This window comes from Mytilinidion resinicola (genome assembly GCF_010093595.1).
Source record: "Mytilinidion resinicola strain CBS 304.34 unplaced genomic scaffold BDZ99scaffold_23, whole genome shotgun sequence".
Lineage (NCBI taxonomy): Eukaryota > Fungi > Ascomycota > Dothideomycetes > Mytilinidiales > Mytilinidiaceae > Mytilinidion > Mytilinidion resinicola.
Window position 1 is genome coordinate 683,341 of NW_022985459.1, and position 9,560 is coordinate 692,900.

At 53.7% G+C, this 9,560-nt stretch overlaps 3 protein-coding genes across 3 annotated transcripts; 2 read left to right on the forward strand and 1 right to left on the reverse strand.

Moving 5' to 3' along the window:
- Positions 1 to 1,433: 1,433 nt before the first annotated feature.
- BDZ99DRAFT_452302 (citrate synthase-like protein) lies at positions 1,434 to 3,387 on the reverse strand. Its single transcript, XM_033718262.1, has 5 exons — positions 3,151 to 3,387; positions 3,070 to 3,097; positions 2,860 to 3,016; positions 1,828 to 2,806; positions 1,434 to 1,761 (listed from the first exon to the last, which is right to left on the reverse strand). Exons 1-5 carry the CDS (start codon positions 3,196 to 3,198, stop codon positions 1,549 to 1,551), a joined length of 1,425 nt encoding a protein of 474 aa, XP_033571325.1. The 5' UTR covers positions 3,199 to 3,387; the 3' UTR covers positions 1,434 to 1,548.
- Positions 3,388 to 3,520: 133 nt separating this feature from the next.
- Positions 3,521 to 5,851, forward strand: BDZ99DRAFT_467641 (isocitrate lyase and phosphorylmutase). The gene is made up of 4 exons (XM_033721062.1): positions 3,521 to 4,196; positions 4,268 to 4,556; positions 4,609 to 5,021; positions 5,082 to 5,851. Exons 1-4 carry the CDS (start codon positions 3,782 to 3,784, stop codon positions 5,765 to 5,767), a joined length of 1,803 nt encoding a protein of 600 aa, XP_033571326.1. The 5' UTR covers positions 3,521 to 3,781; the 3' UTR covers positions 5,768 to 5,851.
- Positions 5,852 to 8,589: 2,738 nt separating this feature from the next.
- On the forward strand, positions 8,590 to 9,135 carry BDZ99DRAFT_356464 (uncharacterized protein; the record flags this gene model as incomplete). Its single annotated transcript, XM_033714622.1, has 1 exon — positions 8,590 to 9,135. A coding segment is annotated over one exon (546 nt), but the record flags the coding sequence as incomplete, so codon positions are not given.
- Between the last annotated feature and the right edge of the window lie 425 nt (positions 9,136 to 9,560).

The following is a 9,560-nucleotide window of genomic DNA, read 5'->3' on the forward strand; positions in this document are numbered from 1 at the left end:
GCAGCAGCTCCATTACCCTATACTCCTCGTTTCCCTCCGTCGAAAACGGTCATAATCACTACACCTAAATCTCGACGGCAAGCGCCAAACTCCCCACCAGCCCTCCCCATCTGATGATTGTCTTTGCGGTTTCAACCACGCCCGCTTCCACCACCCACCCATCAGCCATCATCATGTCCAGTGTTACAGCTATCACGGCATTCGCTCGTCCGTTTTACTAAAGAGCAAAACCAAATAACGGCCGAGACCATTGCTTGCCTCGCCTTTTTTGTTTGCACCTCCCGACTCCACCACAACATTGTTCGTGAGTCCCTTGTATATTGAACAAGTCCACGTCCCTATCCAAAACCACTGAGGAACTCAAGACGCGGGAGCGGGCGAGGTATTTATAGGAGATGCGGAAGGATGTGGAGGTGAGGCACGTGAGAGTCACGAGACGTTTGGACGTAGACGGTATGGACAGGAGGGGGGAAGCGTAGTGAAGGGGGAAGTGGGAATCCGAAAGGAAGGGAGAAGTCCGGTGATACCCACGTGATAATCTACTTCTCCTCTTTCAGGAGGTATAAAATCCCACTCGAACTTCTCACATAGTTCTTTCACGCAGAGGAAGCGGAGGAGCAGAGGAGTAAAAACAGGTTGACCTTTCCTACTATGTGTGTGGAGAGCTCTTGGTCAAATCCGAACATACGAACCCGTTATGGTGCTGTTGGAGGAGTTTGGGGGAGTAAAGATACGCAGATCGTATATGCCATGTGTGGCGGGTCATTCGTCAAATACCGCGACAATCCCACTTAATGGTAGTCGGAGGAGGATCTTGGTGGAAGTGTCAAACTCAAAAGAAAGAAGAAGATGATGGCTGTTGTGCAAATATTCAAACTCAGAGATGCTGCTCACTACTCCAGGTCTTTGTTTCTTAACACCCTTTTCCCCTACTTCCCATTTCCGTCTAGACCGCGTCGTGCTCCCAACCACCAAAAGCCAAAGCGGCACCGCCACCACTCTCCCGACCATTGTTCCTTGAAGCTCGTTGTTTCAAACGCACGCCGACTCCCCCACTCCATTGACGTCCCCGTATCCTGGGTTTATAAACATTCGAATGTTGAAGCCAATGGTTTTGCTCGACGCGAGACCAGACACTGGCGGGACTTATCGTGTGTCGAACCCAATGTTTTTGCACCTCCCAGCTCCCTCCAACATCGAAGTGGATGCAATACGTTGTTGATTACAACCCACCGAAACCTCTGAGGAACTGAAGAAGCCGGAGCTGGTGCAGCTTTTATAGGAGACGGAAAACGAGATGAGCGATGAGCGGGAGTCACGTGGAGACCAGCTGACCAATTCCCTCAACATCCCCAGAGCGTTGATTGACCACTCCATACTCCCATTCGTTTCGAGCACGCAAACACGGCATCCAAACATGCGCACCTCAATTTCCTAATCATTCTTTTCAAACTGATTCAATTGAGACCCTGGCACTCTAGCTATCTATTATATACAAGACATCTCGTTTCTAGCTTCTTTCGTTCATCCACTCTTTTCGTGCTCTCCTTACGCGCCAATCTGCTTCAAAATACCAGCCAGGTTGATACTCTTAGGCCTCTCAATAGGTAGACCCAGCGCACGATCCCAAATAAGCTGAGCAAGCGGGCCCAGGCCACGCGACACGCCGAAGGTGGCCGTGTAGTAGAGGGTCTCGTGGAAGCCGTAGTGGTGGAAGAGCACGCCGGAGGAGGAGTCGACGTTGGGGAAGGGGTTCTTGGTCTATCGCTCACATTAGCATTCATCCCTCCAAACCTCATAATTGTATAGAAAGGGGCCATATCTCACCTTTCCATGCTCAGTCAACACGCCCGGCGCAACCTCCGAGTTCTTCCTGACGAGCTGGTAGACCGGGTTCTTCGCGATATCAGGTCTGGCATCCGCAAAGTCCATCAGCGCCTCGAAGCGAGGATCCGGTTTCCGCAGCACGGCGTGGCCGTAGCCGGGGATCACGCGGCCGGACTTGAGGATGCTCCAGAGGTAGTCGGAGACGTCCTTCTCGGAGAAGTTCTCGCCGACGGCCTCTTGCATTTGCAGGATGAAGCGGAGAACTTCCTGCGCGGCGAGGCCGTGGAGGGGACCGGCGAGACCTTGCAGACCGGCGGAGTAGCTGAGGAAAGGGTCGCTGAGCGCGCTGCCGACCAAGTGGGTAGCGTGGGCTGAGACGTTGCCGCCCTCGTGGTCACCGTGGAGCGCGAGGTATAGACGGAGGAGGTCCTGGAAGCCCTCGTTCTCCTTGCCGGCCTTGCCCAGCATGGCGGCGAAGTTGTAGGACCAATCCTGCTCGAGGTCGATCTGGGCGGGGAGAGCTCCTCCACCGCGGTACGCGTTCTGGTAGATCTTGGCCGCGATGGTGGGCAGCTTCGCGAGCAGGCTGATGCAGTCGTCGAAGGTGGGCTCCCAGTAGTCGGCCTTGTTGATGCCATCAGCGTAGGCTTTGGCAAATTTGGACTCGTAGTTCAGGGCGGAAACAGCGCATGCGAACTGCGTCATTGGGTGCAGGTCCGTGGGGAAGTCGTCGAGCATCTGCTCAACGAACTTGGGAAGTTGGCCCTTCTCAGCCAGCTCGCGGGAGAGAGCGCGGGTTTGGCCCACGGAGGGCACCTCGCCGGTGAGGAGTAGCCAGAACATGGCTTCCGGTAGCATTTCAGTGCCGGAGGTGCCCTTGGGGAGCTCTTTTTGGCAGTCCTTGATCGTCTTGCCGTGGAAACGGATACCTTCGTTGGCGTCTAGGACCGATCCTTCCCAGATCATGGCCTTGAGGCCTCTAGAATTGAGTTAGTGCTTGCTAAAAGTGAATAACTGTGATCCCGCGTGTACCTCATGCCGCCCAAGGTGTTCTCAACCTTGACCTCGCCGATGACCTTGTCGCCATTGGCCTTGACCTTCTTCAAGAGCTCTTTCTTCGCAGGCAGGACCTTCTTGAAGGTCTCCTTGAGATCCGGCTCCGAGGATGTCGCATAGCTGCAGCTCTGGACTGTGGTAGGATCAGCGTCGTGCGTCGGCTAGGTACAGCTTCAATGGACCTACCCGCAGCAAAAGGTCTCAGCGTAGACGGCTACGCACTTCATTAGCCACATATTCGAGTTTCTGCAGGTCTCTAGCACACACCTTGACAGCCCTCAAAGCTCTCGACGCGGTTCTCGCGCTCAATGCCATCGTGAGTGGAGTGTGGGGTAAGTACAGCGGGGTAGCTGTAGGTGTTTAGAGTTTGTGGGGAGGCGACACGTCTCTCTTCAAGCTTTCACCGGGCGCGGGGCGGCAATTGGGATTATAAGAGAAGAAAATTTGCGGGATCAGAGGCCAGCAGATCGCGACCTGGATGCCGTTCGAGCGTTCATGTGGTTCAACAAGCTCGGCAATGGCCGCAAGACGGTCTGGCGGGATGGTTACTGTGGCATACCTCGGGTGTTCGGTCCGGTGTGCGGAGGGAGAAAGATATCCTCACCGTCTGGCTGCATGTGCGCACACAAACAAACAGAAGCCGAGCGCACCCATTAAACCATTCACCGCCCGCAGAGAACGACAGGGCAGCCGTGGTTCGCAGAAGACACCAGACGATTCTCTCCGCGCACTGCGACTTTCTTCACGATACCCGAGCCACTCCCGAGTACCCAGGGCATATAATTCACGGCCGCGGAAATACCTGCACTGCGCTGACGGATATTCGCCCTCGTCTGCCGTTATAGAGCCTTTGGTCCGCTACTTCACTGTCTGCGACTGTGTCCAGATACCAGGCGTCATGTTGCGAACCGTCTCACGATCAGTCGCTCGACAAAGCCGCCTCCTCAAGATCGCTAACAAGCAGCCATCACTACTTCGACCGCTCTCCACCACAGCATACCGCATGTCGAGCTCAGCACTCGCCCCAGTAAACCCTCCCGTATCCATAGCCCTCCCCGCCGACTCATACCAGCTGCTCCCGGAAGCTTCGAAAGCTGGCGAAGCCGAAGATGCCCTCTTCGACGCCCAAGTACAACAGGTGAAGGAGTGGTGGGCCTCGCCGCGGTACAAGGACATAAAGCGACCATACTCAGCGGAGGATGTGGTCAGCAAGCGGGGGGCGCTCCAGCAGACGTATCCGAGCTCGTTGATGGCGCGGAAGCTGTTCAACCTGTTCGAGGAGCGGGCCGCGAAGGGGGAGCCCGTCCACACGAGTGCGTCCCATGACCTCCTAACTAGCTTTACAATAAATCATAGACTAATATATTTGTTTCTCAAACTGTAGTGGGTGCCATTGACCCCGTACAAATGACCCAGCAAGCCGCGAACCAGGAAGTGCTGTATATCTCGGGCTGGGCCTGCTCGTCTGTGTTGACTTCAACTAACGAGGTGTCTGCTGATTTCGGTGACTACCCGTACAATACTGTGCCGAACCAGGTGCAGCGGCTTTTCAAGGCACAACAGCTGCATGACCGGAGGAATTGGGATAATAGGAGGAAACTGAGCGCGGAAGAGCGTGCCAAGACTCCATATGTGGACTATATGAGGCCTATCATTGCAGATGGTGATACTGGGTAATTATTCAAACTCCTAAATATCAGACTCCAAGCTAATCCAAGCTTCCAGCCACGGTGGTCTCTCAGCCGTCATCAAACTCGCCAAACTCTTCGCCGAAAACGGTGCCGCAGCCGTCCACTTCGAGGACCAACTCCACGGCGGCAAGAAATGCGGCCATCTCGCTGGCAAAGTCCTCGTTCCAGTGGGTGACCACATCAACCGCCTCGTCGCCGCCCGCTTCCAGTGGGACATGATGGGCTGCGAGAACCTCGTCATCGCGCGCACCGACTCCGAAAGCGGCAAACTCATCAGCAGCGCCGTCGACGTCCGCGACCACGAATTCATCCTCGGCGTGACCGAAGAAGCCGAGCCCCTCGCCGAAGTGCTGCAAGACATGGAAGCCGCAGGCGCGCCTGGCAAAGAAATCGACGAATACGAAGCCGCGTGGGTGAAGAAGAACAAGCTCTACACATTCGATGAAGGTCAGTACCCCCTTAACCACACCCCCTGGCCAACACCCTACTAACATTTTTTCCCAACAGCCGTCGTAGCCCACCTCAAATCCGAATCCGCCTCCCAATCAACCATCGACGCCTACCTCTCCGAATCCGCCGCCAACCCCAACTTCTCCCTCCTCAAGCGCCGCCACCTCGCCGCCAAATTCACCAAATCCCCCGTCTACTTCAACTGGGACGTGCCGCGCACGCGCGAGGGCTTCTACCACTACCGCGCCGGCATGGCCGCGGCGACCAAGCGCGCGAAAGAGTTCGCGCCCTACGCCGACCTGCTGTGGGTCGAAACCGCCGACCCGTCGGTCGAGAAAGCGGGCCAGTTCGCCGGCGAGATCCGCGCGGTGTACCCGGGCAAGAAGTTCGTGTACAACCTGTCGCCGTCGTTCAACTGGATGGGCCACGGGTTCTCGGAGGCGACGCTGAAGAGCTTCGTGTGGGATCTCGCGAAGCATGGGTTTGTGCTGCAGCTGATTAGCCTCGCGGGGCTGCATAGCACGGCGACGATTACGTGGGAGCTGAGCAAGGCGTTTAAGGAGGAGGGGATGCTGGCGTATGTGAATTTGGTGCAGCGGCGGGAGAAGGAGAGTGGGTGCGATGTGTTGACGCATCAGAAGTGGAGTGGGGCGGGGTATATTGATGGGATTTTAGGGGCGATTCAGAGCGGGAGTAGTGGGAGTAAGAGTATGGGCGAGGGGAATACGGAGACGACGTTTTGAGGGAGTGTGTATGTGTAAAGTATAGCTGACGCGGTATTATAGATAGTCCTAGAATTCGTTTAAGATCAAAATATTTACTCGGAGGTTTTGAGACGATATGTGCATAGTGAATGGGTTTAGGGGGTCGCGTGGATAAGGGAAATGTTGGTCACATGACTTCTACATGGACCGTCGGAAGCTTTTTCCCCGGCGAGTATACATTGGGCACGGGAAATCACGTGTCGCATGTTAGGGGTAAGGTATAACATCTTCTCTTGCCTTCTTGTTTCGACCTGCAGGATGGTTGTGACCTCAAGGGAGGTACAATCTGGAAGACAACGAGGACATGTGGCTGCTGCCTGTGGAAGCAACATCACATAAGAAGTTGTTTAATGGTTTAGACTTCTTCAGCATATCTACTACTTTGCTGGGATGTTTTGGAGGAGCCATTGGAGTTCCTCAACACACGAACACAGTTCTGCTATGGGAGGTGTTGAAAAGCAAGAAGAATCACTTCTCAATGTTGCTGCGGAGGAGGCGGGTGGGTTTCAACGCGACGAAGAAAAGGCCGCGTGGGCCCGGGGGGAGGGGCAGACGGTTGGAATGAAGGCGCGATGGAGCGGCTGGAGTAAAAGCAAGACCCAACGGTCTGATGGAGGAGGCCGGTTCAAGTGCAGGGTTGATGATGGCAAGAATCTCAATGGAGTATCGATGGAATTTAAGGGGGGTTTCAGTGACAGGAGTGTATTACCACGAGCAAAAGTTAAACAACAGCAACGTAGTCAAGTGGTGCGGATTACCAGGAAGAAGTTGAGTGAAGCGCAGAAGTCCCAAATCCACTTCCCAAGGGCAAAGGCTCCATAGGGTGGTCTTAGTACCAGCTTAAAACTCGAACAACAAACATAGCCCATTCGTATCCTTGTTCTGCTTCCCTCATCTCTCCCCTTCTCCTCTACTTGAAAGAAAAACTTTTTCGCGAGATCGCGAAGATCTTATACCCCCAAAACTCCGTTATCACGTGCCCTCCCCTCCCCTCCCCCGCCCCTTTCTTTGCCCGTATCTTGGCCGTCTCCGCCTTGTGACCTAGCCTCCGGTCAAACGTGTGACTCTCGCGTGTCCCTCCCTCATGCCCTTTCTCCAAGGGACACTAAGGCTCTTTCCTGCTACTGTATTTTTGTTGTAATTGTAGATGGAACCTACACCTGAGGGTTGCGGGAGGACAAGGCTGGAGTCTATTGGTTTGCAGGCTGGAGCATCTAAACATTGGTGGAACGCGAACATTTTGTACACGAGCGCCAGGCACGCGAGGCACGGAAAAAGTGGCACACTCAGCAAGTACTCAGCCCGTGCGTACACCTGCGTGCCACTGCATGAAGTGCTTCAACAAGTTTCCACTTAGACCAAAGTGAAGGGCTTTTATCTCGTTCCAATTCCTGAAATCCTCTGAAGCACCCCAAGCAGTGGCAGACAGTTGTACACACGAGACAGCTTGTGCTAGGATTAGTGTGCCACTTTTTTCGTGCTTAGTGCCAGGTTGGCTACTACCATTGATTGCTGTACATACCTTTGTAATAGGTGATTGTCATAATCTACTAGAGTCGCCGCGTCGTCTGCTGGGTCTCCATCGTCCGTCCTCATCGCTGCTGGAATGCCGCCAAGTATGCAGGACGTTTTCTCGATGCTCTACTTCATTGACGACGCCGACCTGTACAAGACGGTGAAGCCGTATCATCTAACCTTCATTCCAGCCCATGATATCCCACGAACCAATCTATACGCACTGGTCGTAACGAAAATGGTATGTCTTTGATGGATCCAGATGACCACATATTGAAGTAAGCAGTATCTCCGTCTGAGTTCTACGCCCATAAGGTTCTGGCCTACTCCAAGCTAGGTCCACGAGAAACCTTCTTCTCCGGCTTCCATTGCAGTCGCCTGGGAAAATTCTTGATTTCTCTTTACCAGGCTTTTGGAGATGGAAAGGATACAGCTGTTTCCGATGACGGCTTCGACTTTGTGACGATTTGTGACTTGACGAAAGACCGAAAGGATCCCGAACATACCAAGCACTTCCGCTCACTTGATGACTTCACGAGAACTATGGAGGAACCAGTTGCACGCAACGTAGATAATGAGTCAAAGACGAGGTTACGAGTTTACTGGGCGATACGAACCAAAAGTGGGTGGGGCGCATAGTCTTTCTGCGCGGGTTTCCTTCTCCTAAATGGTTGAACCAGATTGGGGCATCTTTGGACGTGGACCCGGAGTTTCTATTTCGGCATGTGGCGGTTCCTGCTGCACATATTCCCGCAACTTCGCAGTACGACTACCCTTATCTACCATCCTTTCCCAAGACACCGAACATCATTCAACTACGAATCTACAATACTGGATCGTGGGATACTAGTCAGATTCGGCAGTCACTAAGTGACTTACGGCACATGTGTAACCAGAGAATGGACCGACATTTGGATAATATCATTACATGGCGAAACATTTCAGTTGAAGATTCGCTAGTTCGCCAATTTATCGTGCACGACGAGCGGAGGTTCGCCATCGAGCAAAGAATAACAATGGAAGTCGTATATCATACCGAAACTTGGGCAGGTAGGGGTGCAAAGATCCTAGATCTTGGATAGTCACTGACCTTGATAGTGGTCGTATGGTCCGACTCTGGGGAGGATATTGGAGCCTGTACAGAAGGACCATGGCGGGATGCAGCAGCCCAAGCAATTGGTCTGCACCCGATATATCAGTATCGTAGTCGAATCGCACTCGCCTCGCACGTGAATGGACGTGCCAACGGCAAAGTGATTAAGGTCGACAGCGCCAAGCCTCTTGGGAAATTTCCGCAAAGCATCGCCCACCTTCACAACGATTACGGTCAGTACCAAGAGCCAGAGCTTATGGTGCATGATGTCTTCTATGCGCTTGACGAGCTGTTCCAGCTTTCCGCCGCCTCCATCGATCAGGTGCTCGAGCTGTTGGAGGACCGCATTCGGAGGCTTATGCTTGGACAATCCCCTACCGAACTGCCAGAGCTGCTGCTGGCAAAGGCGTATGTGGACGATCTTCGTCGAAGTGTTCGTGACACTCTGGACATTGTGCGCCATCGTGGCAGCTCCCACTGGCCTCGGACAAAGGATAGTCGACTGGCCCGCAAAGCCGAGCGTGCAGCCAACGACCTTGAATCCAAATACGTCAGTCTGCACCGGCGATGCGAGGAGTGCTCTGACCAATGCTCAAACGGCATTACGATACTTGCTAACGCGGGAGCACGAGAACAGACGCAAAAGGCCATCGAGCAAACGGACAAGGTTACGAAACTCACATTTCTGGCCTACGTGTTCGTCCCAATGTCGTTTTCGGCATCATTCTTTGGCATGAATTTCCGAGAACTGGGAAACGACCTTAGCATCTGGACGTTTTTTGCACTGGCTGTGCCTATTGCAGTATTCTCGCTGGTTGTTTGGTGGATCGACCTGGGAACTATCTTCCGCGTCTGTTGGCGCTTTGTGAAAGACAGTGTGCCTTGCGGTCAGAATAGACTCAAGCGCAAGGCACGTAGCGCGAAAGCGCTGCCAAGATAGGTCGTTAGTGCTTGTGTCGGGATTAGGGCATGCGCTACGGCGTGCGATCTTGATCATCGCATCCTCGTCTCTCTGACCATCGGGTCTTTCTTTTCTGCCGTCATTGTAGCCGATCAATCCATGACGGACCATTCGCAGCGTCACCGAATTGAAACTAAAGGAGTCTTGCATCTTGAAAATACGGCCGAAAGCGTGACTTCCAATGCACAACAATACACTTTAAT

Coding starts and splice junctions, on each gene's coding strand:
- BDZ99DRAFT_467641 (XM_033721062.1), top strand. CDS start 3,782: ATGTTGCGAACCGTCTCACGATCAGTCGCTCGACAAAGCCGCCTCCTC. Junction 4,197..4,267: donor GGGGGAGCCCGTCCACACGA/GTGCGTCCCATG, acceptor CTCAAACTGTAG/TGGGTGCCATTGACCCCGTA. Junction 4,557..4,608: donor ATTGCAGATGGTGATACTGG/GTAATTATTCAA, acceptor CCAAGCTTCCAG/CCACGGTGGTCTCTCAGCCG.
- BDZ99DRAFT_452302 (XM_033718262.1), bottom strand. CDS start 3,198: ATGGCATTGAGCGCGAGAACCGCGTCGAGAGCTTTGAGGGCTGTCAAG. Junction 3,098..3,150: donor GAGCTTTGAGGGCTGTCAAG/GTGTGTGCTAGA, acceptor TGAAGTGCGTAG/CCGTCTACGCTGAGACCTTT. Junction 3,017..3,069: donor GCTGAGACCTTTTGCTGCGG/GTAGGTCCATTG, acceptor ATCCTACCACAG/TCCAGAGCTGCAGCTATGCG.